The following is a 26,723-nucleotide window of genomic DNA, read 5'->3' on the forward strand; positions in this document are numbered from 1 at the left end:
TGTTTCTATGTAAACCCATCCTGGTTGGTTTATATGTAGGTGCTGTATATCTAAATAATATCGGGGGAATATATTGAAAAGGTGGTAATAGAATAATTATTTGATTTACACATTGTCTTACTTGTCATGGAATTTCTGAATGGAAAAGAAAATAGATTTGTATTGATACTTGAACTATGAGATTATTTGAAGGCAGCGTTAATGAAAGCTCCATAAAAAGAGAGAGAAAAGAATAATTCAATGAGTCAATTTCCTGGGGAAAAAAGGAGGAAGCTTTTTTAGGAGGCTGAGTGTCGTGTTCAGAAATAGTTCTAATGAAAATTAGTAGGAATCAAAAAAGGGATATGAGGAACCATTTTGCTGTGTTATTCTAGAGCAAAACCAAATGTCACAGTTCAGATCAGGGAACATTATTATGTCTTGGAGATCATATGAAGATTTCACAAAACATGTTAGAGGATTGAAAAGATAATGAGATGGTTTCAAATTACCTAAATAATATGAGTTGGCTGCAAAATGATAGTATTTAAAGCATGGGGACATTTACCTTCCAGTCAGTGCAGTGGGAAGCTGGAAAACTTGAGATCTAATCTAAACCTTGAGTGGCTACTTGTGCCACTAATCAGTGATGTGCTCATAGCCAGTAAGAGGAGGTCTCTGAATTCTGTTCCTGTATCACCCTTTTTTGAGGTCCCGATTTCTGTGTTCTTCCATAGTAGTGATCACTAACAGCAGCAACCCCTGTGAACCCAGTGAACGGAGAGGCTAAACTTTGTTGTTCTGGATCCTAGATTTAGATTTATTGTTTGATGTAGTCACTTTATTTAGTTTACCTCAGCTTTTACATTAGGAGAAAGACAAAATTTATTTTATCTTGTCACTTTTATTTAGTGTAATTTACTAAAAATTTTGTTTTCGAGATCTAATAAGAATAAATATTTTTGTCTGCTTTGGATCTTTCTGCAGTGGAGGACAAATTAATTAATATTCAGATCTTATCACCTTGTAATTTTTCCTCTAAATTTTATTTTGATGTCGATGAGTTCTTCCAAACTATAGAGGAGGAAAAAGTTTCCCTTAACTTTTTTGGGTCCCTAACTGTGTCTGAAAATTAAACTGACAAAGTCAAGATTAACAGGTGAAAAGCATATAAATTTTTTTTTAAAGATTTTATTTATTTATTTGACAGAGAGAGGCAGGCAGCGAGAGAGGGAACACAAGCAGGGGGAGTGGGAGAGGAAGAAGCAGGCTCCAAGCAGAGGAGCCTGATGTGGGGCTCGATCCCATAACGCTGGGATCACGCCCTGAGCCGAAGGCAGACGCTTAACGACTGAGCCACCCAGGCGCCCCGAAAAGAATATAAATTTAATGTTAAGTTTTACATGACATGGGAGCCCTCAAAAGGAAGTGAAGACCCAAAGGAGGTTGTTAAGCCTCTGTGTGTGTGTGTGTGTGTGTGTGTGTGTGTATTTTATTTATTTATTTGAGAGGTAGATAGCATGCACAAGAGAGCACAAGCAGGGGTGGGGGAGTAGGGAAGAGTAGCAGAGGGTGAAGCAGATTCCCTGTTGAGCAGGGAGCCCAAGAAGGGGCACAATCCCAGGACCCTGGAACCATGACCTGAGCCAAAGGCAGACACTTAACCAACTGAGCCACACAGGTGCCCCAAACCTGTGTGTTTTTATGCTAGGTTTGAGGCAGAGTGGAAAGTCGTGGAAAGATAGTTCGGGCACAGGGTATGAGGTGAGTGTAGCAAAGGGGCAAATTTTGCAAGTCTCTTTGTCTTTGGAGGTAAGAATGCTCATTTTCTCCTACTATAGTGGAGGGCACCTCTAACATCAAGTTTTTATGACCTCCTTCAGGGGTGAAGGGCAGGTGATATGAGAGTGTGGCTGCAGGTAGGGGAGGGTTCAGAGAGTCCTTTACACTTCTGCCTTTTTCTCACATTCCTTCAGTTTAGAATATTCAGTATGCCACAGTGCTGTATTTTGGGATAGCGTGTCCTGAACCCTGTCATAACTCTTTAAATTGTATGACGCAATAGAAAAATTCTTCATTATGTTTTATGTTATTGAAAACACTAAACACAAAATGGACTTCAGAAACCTAGCTCTTATTCCATCTTTACCTCTAATTCATGTCATTTCTCTGTTGTGGGGGTTTTTTGGTGGTGATTTTCTAATTTCTTCATTCAATAGCAACAACGGTAGTTGGCCACAAAGGATAGTTGTGAAAATTGTAAATCGTTTTGATAAAAATCTGTTATCTAGTATGTCTCTCTGATTTTGTATTGTCGTAGAAAGTGCTGGGTATTTTACCAGATATTTAATGTGGAAATAATTAATATTATTATCTGAAATAATTGTCTTGATGTAAAAGATGCTTTAATAACAAAAGGGAGTTACTATGCAATTTTATATATATGTGTGTGTATATATATATATAATTACTGATATTTTAAGTGTATTATCAGAGTATTAATAATAGTAATCAAAGTCAGAATTAGAAAGTCTAAGCAATGAGCTTTTTGGGAAAGTAATGACTAAACAATATATAATATAAACAATTTATAGTTAACTCTTTAAATCATTACCCTAAAATAGTACATGATGCAGAGATAGATTTTTATTGTAAAAGGTTCACACTGTTTCAGATGTATATATGTTGAAAAGTCATTACAGGGTCCCTTTCACTCTCCCCAACTTTTCTTGCCAACAGTAACCTTTGCCAGTAATTTGGTGTGCAACTTTATATCATTTTACAATGTAAGGCATATACCTTAACAAATTAAGGTGCTAGTTGGTGATAGTATTTTTTATATCCAAAAATCTCTTCGAAAAGTTAAAAAGGAAGAGCACAGAGGTTAGTGTAACAACATATTCTAAGGAACAACCATTCTAAAGTTGTTTTTGCTACCTTTTTTTTAAGGACTAAAACAAAGTTAAAGTCTGTAATGTGTATTCAAAGCAATGTAAATATTATGTGCATTTAAAAAAATTAACCAAAATTATATTACTCTTTACTTTTTATTTTACCTTTTTCTATTCAATATCTATCTGTTGCTGATGGCTACAGCTTGTTCATTCTGAATATTTAAAATTTTTACATTTCCTTGTAAAAAATACTTTTTTAAATTATCAGATGTTTAGGTATGTGTGTTAGGAAAACTCAAATTAACTGCTTTTTGAAAAAAGTTCCTGAGATTTCCTTTCAACAATACTTTTGAAACACAGATAAAATTACTTCCTGTCTCTCAGTTTCCTGTATCCATGGCAACCTCTGTTTTACACACTGACTGTGGAGGAACCAATGTGAAGAGTGGTGTTTCCTGTGAACTGTGACTTAAAAAAAAAAAAAAAAAGGTTGAGGGGTGGAGGTCAACAGTGCCACAGAAAGAAATGGAGTGTAGAAATGTCGCTCTTCAGATTTAGAAAGAAAACCTTTACACGAATCAGCCGAGTGTCAATAATATGAATTTCCTGGTTTTGGTAAGATGATTTATTTAAATACGAACTTTTAATTGAAATGAAAAATAATTTCCTTTTGTAAAAAGCTGTAGTTTAGAGTTTAATTGCTCTTTTGTAGTGAGTTTGTATTTTCATAAATTATAATGTTACTTAATATTGACTTTAATTTGGTAAAGGGACATATTATATCCAAAGACCATTATCCCTACATCATCATTTGTCACTTTTGTTACTGTCAGTTGTAATATTTTAAATTAGCTTTAGCAAACATATTATTTTGCAGTTCATTAAATTTGAATTATCATTTTGTCAAGCAGTGGGTTAATGGCCTGGAGGTGTTAATTCTAGAATACATTCCAAACTCATATAATATTATGCTATCACCATAGTACAATTGATGATATTTAGTATTGTTGGCTGATACTAATAAAAATAAAAGAGAACACAGAATTTTAAGTATTATAGCACTTTAATTTTGAGAACTTATTGATGATTTAAAGTTTCACCTTCTTTTTTTATAGCCAATTCTGATATGAACAGAAAAACCAAGAACAGGGCTATGTGTGGATTACATTTTTCTCTGCCTTGCCTACGACTTTTTCTACTTGTTACCTGTTACCTTCTATTCTTATTCCATAAAGAGATTCTTGGATGTTCGTCTGTTTGCCAGCTCTGCACTGGGAGACATATTAACTGCCGTAACCTAGGCCTTTCAAGTATTCCTAAGAATTTTCCTGAAAGTACAGTTTTTCTGTATCTGACTGGAAACAATATATCTTACATAAATGAGAGTGAATTAACAGGACTTGATTCTCTTGTAGCGTTATATTTGGATAATTCTAGCATTGCATATGTATATCCAAAAGCCTTTGTTCAGCTGAGGCATCTGTATTTTCTATATCTAAATAATAATGTTATAAAACGCTTGGATCCTGGAATATTTGAGGGACTTTCCAATCTTCGTACTTTATATTTACAGTCTAATCAAGTAGCTTTTGTTCCAAGAGGAGTATTTAATGATTTAGTTTCAGTTCAGTACTTAAATCTACAAAGGAATCGCCTCACTGTCCTGGGGAGTGGTACCTTTTTTGGTATGATTGCTCTTCGGATACTTGATTTATCAAACAATAAAATTTTGAGGATATCAGACTTAGGCTTTCAACATCTTGGAAACCTGGATTGTTTGTATCTAGAAGGTAATAATTTAACAAAAGTACCATCAAATGCTTTTGAAGTACTTAAGAGCCTTAAAAGACTTTCTTTGTCTCATAACCATATTGAAGCAATACAGCCCTTTGCATTTAAAGGACTTGTCAACTTGGAGTATCTCCTCCTGAAAAATTCAAGAATTCAAAATGTTGCTAGGGATGGGTTTAGTGGAATTAATAATCTTAAACATTTGGTCTTAAGTCATAATAATTTAGAGAATTTAAATTCTGACACATTTAGCTTGTTAAAGAATTTAATTTACCTTAAGTTAGATAGAAACAGAATAATCAGCATTGATAATGATACATTTGAAAACATGGGAGCATCTTTGAAGATCCTTAATCTGTCATTTAATAATCTTACAGACTTACATCCAAGGGTCCTTAAGCCATTGTCTTCACTGACTCATCTTCAGGCAAATTCTAATCCTTGGGAATGTAACTGCAAACTCTTGGGCCTGCGCGACTGGCTAGCATCTTCAGCCATTACACTAAACATCCATTGTCAGAACCCCCCATCCATGCGCGGCAGAGCGTTGCATTATATTAAGTGGACTGACTTTACAAATTGTGTTACATCTTCGACAAATGTATCCAGAGCTTGGGCTATAAAATCTCTTCATATTCATCACAAGACTACTGCGTTAATGATGGCCTGGCATAAAGTAACCACAAATGGGAAACATTTGGAAAGTACAGAGAGCATTACTTTCTGGGAACGAAGTCGTACTTCACCTGCCAGTAGATTTTTTCAAGAGAATACCTTTGGTAATCCATTAGAGGCTACTGCAGTGTTACCCGTGCAAATACAGCTTACTTCTTCTGTTAACTTGAACTTGGAAACAAACAGTGCTCTACCGATTGATGATGCTTCGGTGTCAGGGAAAACATCTCTCGTTTGTACGCAAGAAGTTGAAAAGTTGAATGAGGCTTTTGACATTTTGCTAGCTTTTTTCATCTTAGCTTGTGTTTTAATCATTTTTTTGATCTACAAAGTTGTTCAATTTAAACAAAAACTAAAGGCACCAGAAAACTCAGGGGAAAATAGACTTGAATACTACAGCTTTTATCAGTCAGCGAGGTATAATGTAACTGCCTCAATTTGTAACACTTCCCCACATTCTTTAGAAAGCCCTGGTTTGGAGCAGATTCAACTTCACAAACAAATTGTTCCTGAAAGTGAGGCACAGGTGATTCTCTTTGAACATTCTGCTTTATAAGTCAACTTAATATTAGTTACAGGAAAACTTCAGTGTCATGGACATGAATTCAACTGGAGCCTCCGTAAAGAATTATAAGCTTTATTTGGAAGTATAATGAATTATCTGAGCTTAGCATTAATAAATACATGTTTTTAATAATTTATGAATACTGTATTCTTTCAGCATATATCTTTGATAGGTGCTATGTTAAGTAATAACACTAGCTAATGTTTCTGGGTACTAAGCACTAAGCTAATAAATATCTCATATATCACATTTATCCTTAAAAAACCTTGTAACTATCTACGTTTTACAGATAAGGAGACCTAGGGAAAATGAGCTTAAGAAACTGCACCAGATTCTTACTGCTTGTGACACTTTTTAGGTCTGTCTGACTCCAGAGTGCATGCTTTTAATTTCATGCTATGCTGCTGTCTAAGTGCCAGTAGTGAACAACATAGGCATGGCTCCTATTCTTGGTAGAGCTTGAGATCTAGAGGAGACGCATGGTTTCTGTACAGGATGTAAGTAAGTATTGTGCTTGGAGGTGCTACTGGGTATAATGTAAGTGGAAGTGGGAGGTGACTTTATGAGAACAGTGACATTGAGACTGGATCATGAAGGATAAACAGAAATGAGAGCTAAGTAATAGGTAGAGGTAACATCGTATCATAGGAATTGAAGAAAGAGAAAGAATCCTGCTTTTCATGAAGTAACATTCAGTATAACCAAAGTTATGAGTAGTGGTGTGAGATTTGCAGTGGAAAGAGAGATATCAGATGATGAAGGATATTGTAATTTCATGTTTTTCCTTAGAGCGGCAGGGAGCCATGGAAGAATTTTAAACAGTGGAATGACATAATCAGATTTACTCTTTATAGAGTACCTTTTTCTAGAAGGAGCCACGAGACTAGAGGCAGAGTTAATTGGGTAGGAGTTTGAATCACCAGTCCAGAGGAGAGGTCGCCGAGGCGTGTACCAGAGCAGTGGCAGAGAGAATGGATGGATTCTGGAGCTTGGTGATTGTCTAAGGGGTGGCAGGTAAGGGATAAGTCAAAAATGGCAACTTTTGGGCTTAGGCAACATTCTGTTGCATTTAATGAGCAAAGGAAGCAAAAGGAGTAGGGATATGGGTGGGGACAAAATAATGAGTTCAGTTTTGGATACACTGAATTTGAGATTCACATCTGATCTCCAAGTGGAAAGATCTTTCCACGAGCAGAAAATCGCGGGAGAGATCTGTCTGGTAAAGGTCAATAATTTTGTAACCTTCCGTTTGTCTAGTACACCAGAAGTATATGATATTCTCGTAACAGTAACATCAACCATTTGGGTCGTGATTTTGGGAGACAGGTAAGTGAGGAAGAATAAGATGAAAGAGCTCCCAGGAGATATTAGTAGCCTTGACTGAGAATCTTTAATGTAGATAGATCTAATTCAAGCCATGGAAACTCTGTTTTTCTCTATTAGCATAAATTTATACTCTGTAGAATATTGGGCATATAGTAGGTGCTCATGCTTGTTAACAGGGACCTGAACCATGAATATGTATGAAAATTTTTCCCTAGAGCATTATGTATTTCGTGTTTGTGATGTCCTTCCTCTTCCCCCAAATTTCTCTTTTTTATTATTAAAAGTTAATACTTCCCGTATGAAATTAGCGTAAAGCAGTCTGGGAGTGTTTAAACCAAGTGATGATTACTGAGTCTGTATTGTGAACCTGAAGTTATTGTAAGAATGGCTGTGTTGTCCAGTATTCTTTAAGACGGTGCTTCTCAAACTCAGAATCACCTGGGTTGTTAAAATACAGATTGTTGCCCCCTACCCCTCCCAGCGTTCCTTATTCAGTAGGTCTGGAGTGGGGCCTGTTGAGGGTGTGCGTGTACAAGTTTGCTGATAGTGCTGGTCTGGGGGTCATGCCTGGAGAGCCACTGCTGGAAGATAATTGAGTAAAAGCAGAAAGGAGCTGAGGAGTGGTTTTGAGATAAACTGGAAATTTCAGAGAAGTTAAAGCTACAATTCCCCCCTCCCCAGAAGTTTTTACTCTTCTCCTTTTGCCTGCCTAGTTCAAAGCTTTGTCCTTGATTGTGAGTTTAGCAGAAAACCTGAATACATTTTAAATAAATCTGTTCTTACATAAATTACTTGTTTCATTAGGGAAAGGCGTGTGGTGTTTGTTTCATCTTGAAAATGTTTTTAATAATACACTTTTGTTGTTGTTGTATCCACACTACTCCCACAACTTCAGTTAAGTTTTTTCTTTAATTACTAAAAGTACATGCTCTTTGGAAAAAAGAATTCAAACAAAATGGAGATACTTAAAATGAAAGGTGAAAACTCTTCCATGTCTCCCTTCCCCACCACCTAGACCACATCCTCTCGAAAATGTTAGAAGCAGCATAGGTGGTTATTTAGAGTTAGGAAATATCCATAAACAAGGTATTTATCTTGACCTTACGAAAAAACTCCCCCCAATTCAAAGAAAGTAATTTAGAAGTTTTATCAAGATTTTTTTTTTGTTTTTATGTATAACTTCTAATTGATGAGTGATGTAGGCTCAACTAGAGAACTTTTATTAATACTGTTTTATGTATGGAGTTGCAGTTGGCCATGGTGGTATCATTAAGTACTCTTAACAGTTTCAGCAGCTTTTCCTTTTAAAAATGTTAGCTCACATGACACTGTTGTTTGTTATTGCACAGTTTAAAAACTTATTTAAGGTAAAATTGATTTGAAATGATATATGTGTAGAAATTTTTAGTGGTATAATTTATGCATAAGATTGTTTCACATTTAGGCAGCCCCACCTCAAACAGAACAGCAAAGTTAAAACTAAGTGATATTCTAAATTAGTATAGGTGAAGAAACTTAAGATTTCTGTATTTCTCTACCATTTACTAGTTTTTTGACGAGAGCCCTCAAGAATAAAATGGTTGTGTTTCAAAAGGATAGCTTTATATACAGATCTGTTTTTTCCATTAACTTCTATAAAAGTTGGGTAAGGTTCCAGGGCATACCAAAAAAGGTCCTCTCTATACTCCCGCATAACAAATGAGAAGTATAGGACTCAACTATCATTTATTTATAGCATTATTCTTTTTGAATACATTTAAAATTCCAGGGTGGAATTTCAGAAATATGTATCACACTTCTAGGATAATTGAGAACTTATTCCCACTTCCCTCCTAGCATCAGAGTAGAGATCTTTGATGTTAGATTGTCCTTGAGGACTTGATTGGCATAGAACAGACACTTCAGCAGGAGTAAGCAGGAAGTCAGGAAGGTCCAAGGCGACAGAGTGGGAGCCTGGGTAAGGTGTCTCATGGGCTTCTGGAGGTGAGGGGCTGCCAGTGTTGATAGCCAGAGACAAAGTATTGGGGCAAGGTAAGGGTGGACATTGTTTGAGAGTGAGGGAATTGTGTAGAAGTCACTGGTAGCAGGGAAAGGATCTGTGGATATCTCTGTGTTCTCCACCAACTTTGTACTCTTAGTGGAGTTCTCGACTTTTTCCTACATAAAGTGCCAGGGTTACACTCTTCCTCTTACATGTGTCTTCATTCAGCAAGCATTTTTACTCAGTTATCTTACCTGTATCACAACAATAACAGTAAAATATGCCATATTTGTTTTAAAGGGTTGCAAAAAGGGGGGGGGGAAGACTAGGGAACCTTTTATAAGGTTCTGTGAAACAGCTGTAATGTGAGGCCTTCCTATGAAATTGGTCTCACAGGCATTCACCCGTGTCCTCCCTGTACCCAGGTCCTCCCACACCTTTACTTGCCTTTGTTACCAAAGTCCTCTTTTGATCATGTAACACTTTTCCAGTGCACGTTCTCTTTATTTTGTTTCGGGCTGTGCGACATACAACACTTCTCCAGGAATATAACTCTAAGCCACAAGTATCTTTTCATATAACTTTAATGACAGCATAGTTGGCTTTTTTCGTTTGTCCTGAAGGTATCGATTCATGATTACCTTGTAAATATTTACTGCATAGTTTTATCATCAGCAATACCTAGTGTTTACAAATGGTGAGGTCATATTCCCACCTTCATAATTATGAAATCTCTATTAAGTTCTCTTATATCCCTTTTTAAAAATCAAGAACTACTCCGTCAAATGACTCCTGTAAGCGTTCAAAGCAAGCATTGCTGGAGTTTTCAGCCTAACGTATTTTGCACACAGTTCTGTACCAGTCATTTATCATCTTTTTTTTTTTTTAAAGATTTTATTTATTTGACAGAGAGAGAGACAGCCAGCGAGGGAGGGAACACAAGCAGGGGGAGTGGGAGAGGAAGAAGCAGGCTCCCAGTGGAGGAGCCTGATGTGGGGCTCGATCCCAGCACTCTGGGATCACGCCCTGAGCTGAAGGCAGACGCTTAACGACTGAGCCACCCAGGAGCCTCATTTATCATCTTTATGGGAACTTAGTGTTGTCACTGGGTATTGTTTCTTTCTCTTGAAAGTCACGGAAAGTGGCAGTTTCTTCTCATGGCATCATACGTGGATCATTAGAGTTTTTCTTAGTATCTTAAAAAAGATTATGGGCTTCTTTGTTTTGCTTGTGTATGTGCACTCCAAAAATTAATTGAGGGAATAGTTTATAATAAAAAGCCTTTGTAAGGATTATTGTTGGATGTAAAATTTTCATTTTAAAACAACTTAGTGAATTTCCACTAAGAATTTTTTATCCTATTTCCTTGTCAGTATTTGTCAAGGGAACTAGATTTATTAACACTCTTTTCCATGACCGTGTAGAGAATTACTGTGTAGAAAGAATATATGTTTCCATCTAAGTGACAAAAGTATTTGCAGCTAGCTAGGTCCTGGAAAATATCTAGAGAGGAAAAAAATGAATTTTAGTGTAAATGTCACCACTTTGTAGCCTCTGGTGTGGTAGAAAGCCCGGAATAAGACTGATTAGTCAGAGCTTTTTTATTTTGCCTTTTTCTTTCAATAAACTGTTGTTCTTTGCTTAATCCTATTAAACAATATAAGCAGAGAAATAGAGTTAAGAGAATATTCTATTTGGTTGTGGCTTTTAATGCTTGAAGCTTATGATTTTCTTAAATTACCCTAACTTCAGTGACCTCCTATATTTAAGGTATAAGAATGCAAGAGTGACTTCAAATATTAATCATTTGTATTTGATGTATAGTGTAATTGTGGTCTGGTTAGATCAGAGAGTGCTATCTATTTTTTTCTTGGACCCCCTATGAAAAACTGTTAAATCATCAATTTTTGATTTTAGAACTGTTCAGAAAAAATAATTGGAAATTGTATGTTCCTGCATGCCTTTGTTTCCTTCCCAGGTCCAGGGGGATGAAGATATGATGCAACTCTATCAGTCCATCACTTAGAAAGTGTAAAATACATGGTCTATAATGAATAGATCATTTCTCTGAAAAATAGAACTATAAAATGCTCACTATAAAAATGCTAATAAAAATTGGACAGTTAGAAACTAGAGTTCTGTTCACATTCAGTGTAATATTTATTGTTTGGGCTGACCAAATGAATATTAGAAATTTCATTTATTTGTGCCTTTGGGGTTAAAAGTTTTATTTTTCTTTTCAAGGGCTATTTGTTTTCTGAACCCTTGTGGTTAGGTTCATAATGACACAAAAGGATAGAAATAATCTTAAGCCAGCATAGTTTTTAAAGTTGGTTCAATAAACACAAAGGTGGATTGATTTTTTTTCTTTAGTACTTAGTTTTCAAAAACAAAAATCATTCTGCATGAAGTCTCTGCAGTTCACAGTCTACAGATATTTTTATATACCCAGAAAACGCCTTAAAATGCCATAGCTTTAGAAAACACTAAGACAAGATTAAAAACTATAGTTTTACTCATGTGAATTTAACAGAAAAAGAAATTTACGGAAAACTATGTGGAATTGTTTTAAATGGTCAAATAACACTTAGTACAGTTTTTCAAGCCGTCACCTATTTAACGTTTGTGTATGTCTAACATCAGTTACACCACACTTGAAGAACCAAACAAAAGGACGTGCATAAAAGCTTGTCTTCTTTCTGTAGTGTGTTTGTAACTCGTGTCTATGTGAATACATTAATATATCTACTAAGTATGTGAAATAGAAAAAGGAAAAGTATTTGTGACAAAAAGGAGGAAAACGTTCACGTTACTAGTACTTTTTTCCCTTCAGTTTTACTTTCATTCTCCTCTTTCATCTTCAGTGTTAAACTTTCCTTTGCATTTTCTGAAATGTTTCAGAAATAGATTCCAACACAGCTACCTTCTGCTCTGTTTTCTGCCTCATGTTTAGTGTAATCATTTGCAATATGTTATCTATAATTAACTCTCCATACTTGTAATTTCAAGAAGAGATAAGCAAAGATAATATTGCAAAAAGAAAATGAGGGAGGGCAGTTCTTGAGCTGTGGGGATCATTAATTCCCATGATTATTTATTGAGTGTTCACATTATTTATGTCCTGTGGGACCTAGAAAAATAAACATCATACATGGCTGTGCTTAAAGTTAACTGATGATCTTAGAGCAGGCGTATAGGCATGAAAAATTAAAGGACATTAGGAGAAAGAACTAGATGGTACATGAGTTGCATGCTAAATGGGTAGTGCAGACGTTTTATGCTACTGGAAGTTCCAAGGACAGAGTGCTCACGTACAGTGGGTTGGAGTGTCCAGAGGAGGCCTGTGAAGGAAGTGCGAATTAAGGTGAATAGAAAAAAGGAGGAAGAGCATTGTGAGGGGCAGGAAGGGAGTAAGCAGATATGAGTTAGCAGCTATTATATTCAAGAAGTGATGACTTAACTGCCTGAAAGCCATGAAAGGAGGAGTAACTTGGGAAAGGTGGGTTTGTTCGAGCTTGTTGAAGTTCTTGATTGCCCCCTGAAAATTCTTGAATTAAGGAGAAAGAATGAAATGTAAGAGGCTGGACTAGAAAGCATCCGTTTGCCTCGCTGAACCCTCAGTAATGGGGTGAGTGGGATCGGTTGGATCCCATTTAACTTTGTGAAATGAAAATAAATTTATATCAAAATTAGGGATTTTTTTGTTTGTTTTTTATAAGGAGCATCTATCCTAATGTTATCAGTGTAAAGTGGGTTCACTCGCAAATGCTAAGATCTCAAGTGTTGGTAGAATGATGAAGATTCTGGGGACCGCTGATGAGAATTAGGGATAATTTGCCAGTGCTTCTTTAGCTCCGTTCAGGTGACAGGATGCTCTCCCTTCAGACAAGTGCCACGTAGTATGTCAGAAATACCCATTAAATGGAAAAAAGTACTTACTCAAGATATCACACTTTAATTTAAAAGAAAAATAAAAAACATCTCATTTGTTGTTCGTTTTCTTTGTCCTTCCTACAGATTTTCTAGTCCATCATGGATGGACACTTGGGTTGCTTCCATAATGCTGCTGTTGGTAAACAATGTTGCAGTAAACATCTGGGTGCATATATCCTCTCAAATTAGTGTTTTCATATTCTTTGGGTAAATATCCAGTAGTGGAATTACTGGATCGTATGGTAATTCCATTTTAATTTTTTGAGGAACCTCCATACTGTTTTCAACAGTGGCTGTACCAGTTTGCATTCCCATGAACAGTGCACAAGGATTCTTTTTTCTCCATATCCTGTTTCTTGTGTTTTTGATTTCAGTCATTCTGACAGGTGCGAGGTGATACCTCATTGTAGCTTTGACTGGTATTTCCCTGATGACGAGTGGTGTTGAGCATCTTTTCATGTGTCTGCTGGCCATGTCTTTGGAGAAATGTCCGTGCATGTCTTCTGTCCATTTTTAATTGGATTATTTTTTGGTGTTGTATAAGTTCTTTATATATTTTGGATACTAACCCTGTATTGGATATGTCATTTGCAAATATCTTCTCCCATTCCATAGGTTGCCTTTTAGTTTTGTTGATTGTTTCCTTCACTGTGCAGAAGTTTTTTTGAGGTAGTCCCTAGTTTATTTTTGCTTTTGTTTCTTTTGCCTCAGGAGACTTATCTAGAAAAATGTTGCTCTAGTTGATGTCAGAGAAATTACTGCCTGTGCTCTCTTCTAGGATTTTTATGGTTTCAGGTCTCACATTTGGGTCCTTAATTCATTTTATTTTTGTGCATGGTGTGAGAAAGTGCTCTAGTTTCATGCTTTGTCATGTAGCTGTCCATTTTTCCCATTTACGTTTTTTGACGAGACTGCTCTGTTCACATTGCATATTCTTGGAGGTGGCCATTTTTTTAACTCCAGAGCTTACCATGATGTCTAACACATTTTATGGACTCATAAAATGTTGATTAAAATGAATGAATGTAACCATGGTGACCTATTCACCAGGAAGGTTTGGCAAGGGTAATATGACACTTACTCTAATCACTTACTTTTTTGTAAATAAATTGGTATCCTGGTATAAGCCCACCTTTTATTAATACTCACTGAGCCAGTCTTCTGAAATCTGACCTTGGGACTATAACAAGATGTAAAGTTTTGGCTGGAATAATAATCAATAGGAAGTTGTTTTTTTTTTTTTTTTTAACCTCTTAAGTTTTGATGTATCTACTGTGCTATGGAAGCTGTATATAGGCCAGCAGGGGGTCTAGCAGTTCCTTTCAGGACTCTAGATTGCTGCCTCCTACTTAATGTGAACTGTCACTTGTTAGTAAGCACAGGTTTGAGAGGTTAAGAACCAAGTGAGGTTTAAAATTACATGGTTCCGCCTGGCTACCTTTACTTCTTCCACATTATATACCGTATTTGATACCAGATTTGACTGATGTGCACGACAGGACATTAAAGATGACACACTGAGAAGAATGCTTATGAAGTGTTAACTTAGAACTCAATATGTAGCACATATGGAAGAAAAAAGCGGGCTGTTTTTTATTTAAAAACAGAACAAAATAGGGCACCTGGGTGGCTCAGTTGGTTAAGTGTCCTGTTCCACTGTTGATTTTGGCTCAGGTCATGATCTCAAGGTTGTGAGTTCGAGCCCCAGCTCTGTGCTGGGCATAAAGTCTGCTTGAGATTCTCTTAGTCTCTCTCCCTTTGCCCCTCCCCACTGTTTACTTGCTCGCTCTCTAAACACACACACACACACACACACACACACACACACCCCTACACACCTCTAATACTTGTCTTGTGTTTAGAGAGGTAATCTGTATAAGATTAATTAAGTACAGGGCGTCTGGGTGGCTCAGTCGGTTAAATGTCTGCCTTTGGCTTAGGTCATGATCCCAGGGTCCTTGGGATCGAGTTCCGTGTCTGGCTCCCTGCTCAGCAGAGAGTCTGCTTCTCCCTCTCCCTGCTGCTCCCCTTGCTTGTGCGAGCGTGCTCTCTCTCTCTGTCAAAAAAAAAAAAAAAAAAAAGATTAAGTACAGTGCCTTTTCTCCTCCCAAACCTATTTTTATTTCATTTCTGGTTTATAGCTCTTATTTGATTTGTTTCCATTTTAAATGTCTAATCACATTTTAAAGCATTTAATTCAGAAAGATTATATATTATAGGAAAACAAGATTGATTCTTAATTTGTAAAAGATAAGGGTTCGGAGAGTATTATATTACTAAAAGCGAAGTGATTATTTAATATTCAAAACTTTATAAAAATACTGTAGGTAAAAAATCTAAAGTCTTCATTTTAAAATGTTACATTTACACATTTGGAGGGAGCATTTTTATAATAACTTTAAAAAGGAGAAAAAAATTTTTAACTTCTTAATGCTTATTTACTTTAAATAAATATGTGTTGTGCATGCCAGGAAGTACAAGCCTTTTGGGGTTTTGTTATCCCAAACTGCTTAATGAGTGGAATTGACGTACATCTTTTGGGGTGTTGTCATTGTTGTTGTTTGAAGTTTGGTGCTTTGAAGAGCATTTCTGTGTAACAACTTTTACTGATCCCAGAACATGGCATGGATGCTCCCATTTCCCCTCTTCAGTCCTTCCTTCTCCTTTTTGAGAGTCACCTCTTCCCATCTTCCCATTCAAACCCAGCTTCTGGACCTTTCTACCCTGGGCCTTAATCATTTCCCCCTTTTCTGAATTTGAGGTCTGTGGTCACCCCCTCTGACACCTAATAGGTGCTCGAGCGCAAGCACGGTTTTCCCTGTCTGCTGGCATGTGGTCCCCCTCCCATGCCTACATCTCTGCTTCCGCTGTCCTGTGCAGAATGAGCCACATCCCAATGAGAAACAGTGACTGCCCACTGATGGAGGTTGCCTCCCTTCCCGTACCCCTTCTAGACAGTCATGTGTCCACGCCCCTCAGCTGGTAGAGCTAGAAACCCCACTGGAGGCCGGGGAGGGAACGGGGCGGGTAAACCCCACCGATCGCATGACTGACTTCTCCTCCAAGCCTGGATGGGCACGCGCAAGCCGAGCAGAGTTTGGACCTGTATCCTCTGGCCCGTCCCAGTCTGCTTCCATGAGTATCATTTTCCATTCTTTATTCTGATTTTCTTAACCCTTCTTTTTGTCAGTCATTGACTGTTTCTGGCTCTTGGCTTTACATAAATCTCAGGTTCCCGAACTCATTAGGTTTCTCTCAGAACTTTTCAAGCTTTATTTTGGTTCCAGCAGTGTTCTCTATAAACAAAGTCACCATTCATGAGAAAGGGGTGAAGTTGAGCCTTTCAGCAAGAATTATGTAGTCACAGGTTTACCCTATTCATGCAGCGGTTTGATTATCAAAATCTGGCCTCAGCCTTGAAGGCTCAGTGTGGTGAATGTGCATGTCTGTAGAGGTTCGGTGTTCTAGAACCGTATCCTTTATTCAGCATATTGCTAATTTTTTCTAATTATGGCAGAGGTAGAACTTTCTACCTTCTTTTCAGAAACATGTGCTTGTGCTGGTAGCATCATCATTGATCAATATGATAATTTATAGTAAAACCTATAATCAGATGAACTGGTTGTCAAATATATACCATTTTTTTCTCTCTTCTACATTTCCTCCTAATTAACCTTCACCCACCTCGTAGACCATGCACACTCAGATTGCCAGGTATGTGTTAGGAAGATTCATATTCAGTCTTTTGAAAAAATACACTGTACTCAGAATTCTATTCCACTGATCTCTCATGAAATTACTGGTTTTCCTAGAAGGGGTCGATGCTTGGAGATGATGTGAGTGGAGAAGACAGCTGCCTGCGTGGATTATCCCTAAAAAATAGTGACAAAAAGGCCTGGTGAACAGCTGTAGTCGAAGATTTTTCTCTTTTTCAACTAATCAAGATCAGTGGTTGATAGCTATCTGGAATGCTCCTGTATTAAAAAGGAATTGCAGAACCTGCCTGCTTTAGCATGCTAGAATGGATTAGTGGCAAATTACTCTGCAGTAGGAAGTGAAAGTGTCTGTAGTCCCTCCATGTATCTGTCATGCTTCAGTCCAGCCTTCATTTTACTGACAGGGAGACCAACATCCAGAGAACTGAATTAACTTCAGTGGGATCACATAGTTAGTGGGTGAAACTTCAGGCACAATTTTGGTTTTCTAGTTTTTCTTCTAGGCTGTTGTTCCCTGAACTGAATAAAGTCGATTGCATGTGTCTTTCTTAAAAGATTTTTTAGTTCTTCTACAGAGGAAATACAGTGACTTAAAAAATATTTCCTCCTGCAATAAGGTGTTATATGCACGTTAAAATGTATCAGAGTATCAACTAGTTATTATTTTGCCCAGCTGGTGATTTAGTTGTGTAAAATCTGATCCCATTTGAATGTACAGACAAAACATTTGACTTTACAAAGGTGGGAACATGACCCAAAATATGGTAACTTGAGTACTTCTTTACTGAACATTTAAAAAAGTAATCATCCCTGTTAATGCAGAATGAGAAACATGGTATATCTCTTGTAGGAATGATTCTAGAGGATCCCTGGAGATAAGAGTTATAATTTATTCAGTTAGTTTTAAATTCCAATAGTATAATTTAGTATTTCAGTGGATGGTTTAAGTACTTTGACTTTTTATTTTTTAAAGATTTTATTTATTTAGAGAGAGAGAGGGGGGAGCGGCAGAAGGAGAAGCAGGCTCCCCACTGAGCAGGGAGCCCGATGCGGGACTCAGTCCTAGGACTCTGGGATCGTAACCTGAGTGGAAGACAGATGCTTAGCCGACTGAGCCACCGAGGCATCCCAACTTTTAAAAGATAGAGTAAAACTCCTTAAGGATAAAGTTTTCACAGATGTCCACGGTGTATGACAGTCAACATAGAACACTCCCGTCACCCCCGAAAAATTCCCTCGTGACCCTTTCTCTAGCAACCACTGAACAGAATAATTTTGCCTTTCCGGAAAGGCACATAAATGGAGTCATACGGTATGTAGCATTTTGAGTCAGTTTAATTTCTCTTAGCATCTATTTTTGAGATTTATCCAAGTTGTTGCATGTATCTTTAGTTCCTTTCTATTGCTGACACCCATTCGTTGAGTAAGCATCCCACAGTTTGTTTAGCCGTTCACTCGTTGATAGACATTTGGGTCGTTTGCAGTTGTGAATTATTGTGAATAAAGCTACCATAAATATTTACGTACAGATCTGAGGCTACTTGTTTTGGTCTTGGGTAAATATGTGGGGATGGGATTGCTGAGTTGTGCGGAGCGTGTTAATTTCGTTAAAACTGCTGGTGCGGCTGTGCCATTTTTTTATTCTTAATAGCCATGTATGGAGAAGTCGTCTTTTTCTTGGCGTTATCTTCAGAAGAGTAGAGAATTTTAAGCTTCAGGATTTTTGTATCTTTATCTTTTTAGTTATAAAATCAACTCAGGTCTATTGTAATAAGTTAAAGAATATTCAAATATATTTTTCCTTTTGAATCTACCTTTGTAGTATTTAATACTCTAGTGAAAGGGAAAATTTTAATGTTACGTGCAAAGATAAAATTTCTGCTACAAGAAACATGTTTTGAAAGTTTCCTTTGTATTTTAGAAGTAAAATTTCTCTTCATGTTTAAGGGGATAATTAGAAAAGGAAAAAAAAAGAATAACCTGGTAAATACTCCATTTTAATCTGTTTTGCTTTCCTTTTAGTGTCATTCAAGATAAATTCTGTGGGATTATAAACATCTCAGTGGAGGGCCTACATGATGTCATGACAGAAGATCCTGAAACAGGAACTTATAAAGAGTAAGTGGATCATTTAATTAATTGCACTTGAACTGGGGCGGGGTGTGGGAGGTGGTTATGTCCTACATGATTTTTGTTCACTGCCCCCAAATAAGCACAGTGTGGTGACTTTTTAGATTTTGTCTTTTATGAAGAAAATTTTGTATTTGTTTTGCCTGTAATTAGTTTGATCTTGAGATCACCCTAACTTGTTAAAGTGGAATGAGAAGTTGGACTTCTTTAGTTTAACAATAATTTTATGATTTGACATAAGTTGGCTCATGACATTGGGTTTTTATGTTAGCTTGTAAATGACTTTTTAAAGATATTTTTAATATGTTCTTTTTTTCAATTAACAAAGTTCCCCTGCCCATCAGGCAAGTTACGGGGAAAAGAGGATTGGTAAGCATCCTGTATTTGTATTTGCCTGATAGAAGCATACCTGGCACCTTTACATATTAGAGTCACGTGGTACTTGACAGTTTTAAAAGAGAACTGTGAAATGACATTTTTTGTGAGAATAGTTATCATGTTATCAAGAATGCTGATAGTCTCATCCTTCTAGAACTATTAATTTGAAATTTCATTGTGTCCTTTATAGATAGTAGAATTGCTGTACCTTTTCTCTTATTATTGTTAATAACAGGCGTGTGTTATATTATGATAAGCAAGACTTAATGAGATTTGAGGCTGCTTGACTTTACATTAATAGTATACTGAGCCTGTTTTCTTTGTTTTTTAAAAAGAATCTGTGGGAGATGGGAAAGATTGCCATTTGAATCCCATTTTGTTGAAAAACATGGAAAGCACATTTGTGTTGTTGGATCTTATTAAACATATGTAGACATAATGTGTCTGGCATTAAGTTTGCTTTCAAGAATATAAACGTTCAGATGAGGTAGAAACTTCACATTTCTCTGATTACAACCAAAATAAGAAGCCATGCATGTAGGCAGGTTTTTTCAGGTTTTTTTTAAAGTTAACATAGCGTTTATAGCACATGACTATAAATATTGTGTATTTATGCATAATATGTGACAAAGTTTACAACTATTTGAGATTATTTAGGATACAATCAAATGTTCCTCGTCCTCTTTGGAGTATATAATTTAGTTTGGGGGAGGATGTGTCTAATAGAACAATGAAAACACTAGTAATGAGTAAAGGCAATTATGTATGTTTCGAACAAAGCACACAAAACAGAATTCTAGCTTGTGCTTTAGTAGAAAGAGAAGTAGTCACTGTGTGTTAGAGTCTTCAGGAAGGGATAGGACTTAGGATGCAGGAAATGGACATAAATATAGCATGGTCTAAGTAGAAGGGATGAGAGTCAGGAAGTTGTTAGAAATAAAGTTTAGAAATTAGTGTAGTTTCATTATTTTTAGGATTAGGATACAGAGGCTTGGAAAAGTGCAGTGACTCAGCAGATGAGTGGAAGAGTCAAGACTAGAACCATGGTGTTCTGACTCGTGATGCCAAGCTCAGCCAGGAAGAAGATTTTGGTTTGGAAGGGGAAAATGTTGGGCATAAGGAAAGCAGACTGAGTAGGAGACCATGATTGGGATCCAGATTACAAAGGCCTAGACTTGAGGGCAATGGTGCCTGGGTAGCTGAGATGTAAAACCACTGTTTTCTTCCTCAGAATTGTTTGGTCACTGCTTTTTACCCTGGGGTGGAATTTGGCATATGGAAGCACAGTGAGTGTGAGAGACTATTTTCCTAACTTTTCTAGGTTTCTAAGAGAGATTAGACTGGATCTCTGATAATCTTCCTATTCTGTAATTCTGTGAACTGCATAAAGTTCTTCTTCTTTTTTTTTTTTTGTAAACTACATAGAGTCCCAAAAATTCTGGTCCATCAGACTGTAGGGTATAAATAGACTTCCAGAAAAGGGCGCACGAGAAACGTAAAATATTTACTTATGTAGCTAACTTATTCTCCAGCTTCCCCTTCCTGTTTATTGGAACAGTTTATTCAAAGAAAGTTAATATTTTTAGTTCTGTTGAATTCCTGTTGTATTCTCAGTATAGAATAAATCAGAGCAAAGGGAGAAAACTCTGTGTTGTTGTTGTTGTTGTTTTTACCTCTGTAAGTAGTATACTAGTCAGTGTTTTCCATATAGACAGAATCAATAGGAGATATATGGAGAGAGACAGCATGCCAGAAAGAGATAAATTTATATTTATGTTATATATTTATAATAACACAAATGTAAATAGATTTATTATAAAAAGTTGGCTCATGCAATTATGGAGGCTGAGAAGTCCCAAGATCTCCAGTTGGCAAACGAAAGTATAGTTTCGGTTAAAGTCCAAAGACCTAAAAGCAGGAGGGCCAGTGGGGTGTAGTTCTAGTCTGTGTCACAGAGCCAGAGAAAACTGATGTTCCAGCTAAAAGGCAGAGAGTGTGAATTCTCTTTTAATTAGACCTTTTGTTCTATTCAGGCCTTCAGTGGATTGATTGAGACTCACCCACATTGGGGAGGGCAATCTGTTGTATTCACTGTACAAATTCACATGTTAATCTCATCTAGAAACCACCCGGAATACTATTAACCAATTATCTGGGCATCCTGTGGTCCAGTCAAGGTGATAGATTTAACCACAGTAATGAAGCCTGGTTGACAGGTCATCTCTTTATTCAGACTTGTTTATGCCAGACATTGTGCTGTGTGAGGAAGCAGCCGAGGCTCTGTCACTACCTAGAAGGGGAAATGGGGACCGGTGGAGCAATGCCAGCTACAGAAGAAGAAGGGTTTTGGGGAAACTGCGAATAACTTCTGAGAATATGTAGTGGATTAGAGCCGACTAGTAAAGGAACTTGAAAAGGATTTTGGACTAGCTTGTGTAGTCAGTGGAGGTTCATTTGGCAGTTTTAAAGTGTTTAGGTACAAAGAACGGATTTATATGTCAGAAGAGTCAGTTGATTGCATTGTAGAGGATAACAGGGAGGGGTAGAAAGGCTCACACTGAGTGGTCTTAGACCATCGAAACACCTTGTTGAATATGCACATTTCCCTTCCCCAGTCCAGACCCGTTATATCCGAATCTTTGGGGCTGGGGCAGTAGAACCTGCTTTGTAAACAGGAACCCTGGATGATTCACATGCCCTTTAAAAATTGAGAATGTACTCCTGAGAGATGGAGAAACCCTCCAAGTAGCTGTTATACTACTGTTGATATGAATTTGAGATAGACTGTGGAAGAAGGATTGGCAGGAAATGATGACAGGTGGGTGTGGCTAGAGAGTTGACAAGTATTTATAGTTTGGGGGACATGACATACATAAATTTTTTAAGATAACGGTGCTTACACCTAACAACCTATATCTATTTTTATGCTTCAATATGTCTTCATAACTCTATTCTCATAGGCTTTTGAAAATTACATGTAATATTTTATGTGGGAAGAATGGAGGTGGGTTTTGTTTGCTTTTAAGATGGTATCGTTTTTTACATAGTGGAAAAGGTTATCTTCCAAGATAAATGGGTAGTTAATAGTTGACTGTTACTGGTCTGATACTGGTGTTTCTTAAGAATGGCATACAAAATGAATCCATTTAGAAGAAAGAAGAGTTCTATTTTCAGAGATTAAGAATCTGGATTTTTTTTCTTTTTTTAATTGGACTATAATTGGCATGTAACATTATATTAGTTTTAGGTGTACAACATAATGATTCGGTGTTTGTGTTTATTGTGAGATGATCACCACAGTAAGTTTAGTTAACATCCATCACCATACATAGTTAATAATTTTTTTTCTTGTAATGAGGATTTTTAAGGTTAATTCTCTAAGCACCTTTCAAATATGCAATACAGTGTTATTAACCGTGCTATATATCATATTTCCATGACTTACTTATTTTATACCTGGAAGTTGCATCGTTTGACCCCTTTACCCATTTTGTCCACCCCCGCACTCTCCCAACTCTGGCAACCACTATTCTGTTCTCTCTCTAAATTTTGTCTTTCGTTTGATGTAGAGTTCCACATGTGTATTTTTACTTTTGTTGCCTTTGCTTTGGAGTCAGATCCAAAAAAATCATCACCCGAAGACTGATGTCAGGAGCTTACCACTTAAGTTTTCTTCTAGGAGTTTGATGGTTTCAGGTCTTACATTCAAGTCTTTAATCCGTTTGGGGTTAATTTTTGTGTAAGGTGTAAGATAATGGTCCAGTTTCATTCTTTTGCACTGATTTCTTCGTATGTTTGCATTTTAGTTAGTACAGTTAATGCATTAAGCCAGGAAGATATATTAATGAGGCTTGAGATTTGCCTTCTACTTCTCTTTGGTCAGAGTGGTTTTCCTTTTTTTCCTGAAATAATATTTTGTTTTTAGGCGCATTGGGAAATGAAATTGACAACCCCTTGCCAAAGTTTGGGAAGTACAAAGAAAGGATTCAGCCAGCATTTTCATGTATAAGTGGCTAGAATTTCTTAAATGTGCTCCTGTCGAAAGCAGTCATGGTTAGCGGAATAAGATTGCCATGATTGCCCGTCGAGCCACTGTCAGTAGGGCTGGAATCAGCTTTTCCTGAAGCAGACGGTGACATGGACGCTTATAGAGTCATGGAAAAGGAAGATACTGGACAAATTCAGGGTTCTTCTGGAAGGAGGATGGTTACGTAATCAACCAAAGTGTCCACTGCAGACCAGTTGAATAATGCTGTCAGTTCTAGTTTTATTGTGACATTCCGAAGTGAGTTTGTTTAGATTAAACGAAAGGTTTTATTGCATGTATCTATTAATTAGAAATAATTTAAAGGGTTTCATGTTGCATGCTAACACTATTGGCTGTGTTTCATTGGTTAGAGTTTCTTGTTGGGAAAGATTCTGATTTTTTAGCTGGCTAGAGTGCCTGGATCTACTTAGCATAGGATGTGAGAGGTGTCTGGCTGCCTAGGTTCACATATTAGTTGTCCCTATTTTAGACTATTATTATCATTATTATTATTATTGTTACATTCATTGCCTACATATTTTAGCTTATTAGAAATCTATTAATTCCCACCATGCCTTTTATGTAAGACATGATTCCCCATCTTTAATGTTTGTCAAAAAAATAAGATTTGACTTTTAATTGGAAGTCTATCTGCAGGAGAGAATTTCATCTTTAGGTTTTTCAAATTTGTTTATTTTTTCTCAGTTTATACCTTCCAGAGACCCAAGTGAATGCAGTTTGCAGAATTGCAAAGAAAAAATTGTGCCCTCTCAATAATTTTTGGTCTCTGGAAAAAAAATATGTGTGTAAATGTCTATTTATATTCAGAATATATTCCATTATTTATGTGATAAATCATTTAGCTTATGGAAAGGAGAATGGAGAGTTTTTACTCTTCAAGTAAGCTAACAGATTTAGGAATGTGGTGAAGGAATTTCAGGCAACATAAAGCATACTTTCCTGGAGGTCCAGATTCACTGCAGTTAGAATTCAAATCTGCAGCAGGCATAAAATAGCTAGTACGAAGGAACTCCTTCTTATTCAGTTCTAAAATATAAAGTGGGATTTAGATTGTTTTCTAGACATTTCACTTTACTAAACAGCATTTGGGCTGGGATGCTAATAGAACCTCTCACTTTGTGGCGGAGCCCCTTGGCCGGCTAGCTGTGCTATATCCTCTTCTCTCATTGGTGGATGAGAGCATTGGCACGTCAAGAGGTTAAGACCCTGCAGTGGGTTAGGAGTTAAGCTCTTGCTGTTCCTGATTGCAGTTTAAGGTTCTTACTATTTGAATGCACCTGCATGCACTGACTGGGTCAGAAGTAGTTGTCCCAAAAGTTGGGGTTTTTTTTAATGGTGGGGAATTGGGGGAAAGGGACGCTCATATCCCCTGCAAGAGTGAGCCTGATCAAGTTTCTGGTGTCAGCACTTGTCTCTAACCTTGAATTAAAAGTTACTTACACAGCTGAGTCAGGAGGTATATTTCCTCTGTACTTGCTACAAAACATAAGAGAAACCAAGCTTTTTTTGCCACAGTTTATTGGTTAGGAACCTTTGACTCTGATAAATTACTGAATTCTGCTATTCTAAATCAGGAAGCAGCGAGGTTTATTCCATCAACTGGATTCACAGACAATTATTTATTTCTTGTCTCCCTGTAAGAGAGAAACTATTGACTGAAAAGGAAACTCTGTTTCTATTATCTCTGTTAATGGTGAAGAGCAGTGGTGCAGATAATCAAAATAAAATGATTTATAACTGTCCTGCAGGTACAAGTGCTCTCAGGGACAAGTTCCTCATAGCATAGTAATGTCATTCGGAGCACGGAGTAGATTATTGGTTAATTAATGTTGTTTCAATGAGGTTATTATTTAAATGATTGCTTTTGTTATGAAACATGTATAATAATCTACCGACATACGAAGATTGATGGTAAAAGAAGTGTTAATTTTAAGTGTCTATAGGTATCATTTTTTTAGAAAAATATAAAGGATGCATCCTGCTTTGTCAAGTGATGTATGGTTTAAAAATCACATATACATAAATTCCTTATAACTTGCTACCTTAAATTCTCAAGTAATATGTTCTAAAATATTTTGGTATGGCCCTTTTTCTAAAAAGTGAGGTATATTTTTATAATTAAGCCTTAAAATTATAAATCTAACTTATCTAGCTATTCCTCACATTTTGGTAGAAATTAATAGAAGCATTAATGTTCTCAGTGATTTTCAGGATTTGTTTCAGCATGTTACAGACATTTTTATTTACTTAAAACATTTTTTTTTTTTATGTAGCTGTATGTTAATGTCTCATCTTGAAGAACCAAAAGTCACAGAAGATGAAGAACCACCCACAGAACAGGATAAGAGAAAAAAGATGGTAAGTTAAAAAGTAGCTTTTACAATTTGGGAGCACCACTTATTATTATATTCTTTAGGTCTGAAAATGTCTTTTGGTCCGTTCGTCCATGTATCCATCTCTCTATCCATCCCTTGTGGAATAAATGTAGCTGAGTTTTGAAATTTGTAGTGTCCTCCTAAGACAGAGAAATTACGTTCCTAGTAATCCTAGTAGTACAGGAAGTAGAGTTAAACTCTTAATCTGAAATAGCTTTTTCTTGTTTTAGCAGAGCAAAGGTTTTACTCTTTCACTTACAGAAAACATGTGACCCTCAGAACTCATTTAAGTTGTAATGCTTGCTCCTTGGTTTTGAGGAGATACTGAAATTGCTTCATTCCCTGTTACTTCATGAATTTTCAAGTGAATTTTTTCTAAGATAATCACAGGCCTTAATTAAAATTCCTTCAAATTAACTAACTAGGAACAAAAAATCAGAGACCTCTAAAATATCTTGCCTTTAAAATTATTTGTAATCTTGAACTTATAAATATTTACTTTGACACATGAATGTAAAATAGCTACATAAGTTTAAAAAAAAAAATAGCTACATAAGTCAACTTTTCCCCATTTCCTCATGGAATTTGTTGTGGTCCCCTGGCCTCACCGTTACTAATTGCATTGTGCTGTCTTTCCTCATTTGCACTTGAGATATCAGTATCCCTCAAAAGTAGAGTAAATAAGTCAGTATATAAGATGGTCATGGGATGCTGCTGAACGCTAGTGATTACTGCTGATCGTTATTTCAGTCTGCTCACGACATGCCCTCGAATTATGCCGCACTAACCCTCAGGGGGCTTCAGTCCTCAAGGTGGAACTGACACTGTGCTGCTCTGACAATCTTCTTTTAAACTGTGTTAGAGTTGAAGCCATTTTACTTGGCATTTTCACTGGAGTGATGATAGCCTTTCCGTTTGGCTCAGAGTCTATC

General features: G+C 36.7%; 1 protein-coding gene across 10 annotated transcripts in view; it reads left to right on the forward strand.

Annotated features, from left to right (window-relative positions):
- Positions 1–26,723, forward strand: part of IPO11 (importin 11) — a 210,538-nt gene that overhangs the window by 152,949 nt on the left and 30,866 nt on the right. For 9 of the 10 annotated variants that reach the window (XM_026498905.4, XM_026498899.4, XM_057307430.1 and 6 more), the window contains 2 exons: positions 18,883–18,978; positions 25,690–25,774. In XM_026498905.4, the coding sequence (XP_026354690.1) occupies positions 18,883–18,978; positions 25,690–25,774 (181 nt within the window). Of the gene's footprint in view, positions 1–5,041; positions 6,037–18,882; positions 18,979–25,689; positions 25,775–26,723 lie in introns of those variants that run through there. The other variant, XM_048221249.2, reaches the window with a different exon arrangement.

Source organism: Ursus arctos, unplaced genomic scaffold (genome assembly GCF_023065955.2).
Source record: "Ursus arctos isolate Adak ecotype North America unplaced genomic scaffold, UrsArc2.0 scaffold_5, whole genome shotgun sequence".
In the NCBI taxonomy this organism is placed as follows: Eukaryota; Metazoa; Chordata; class Mammalia; order Carnivora; family Ursidae; genus Ursus; species Ursus arctos.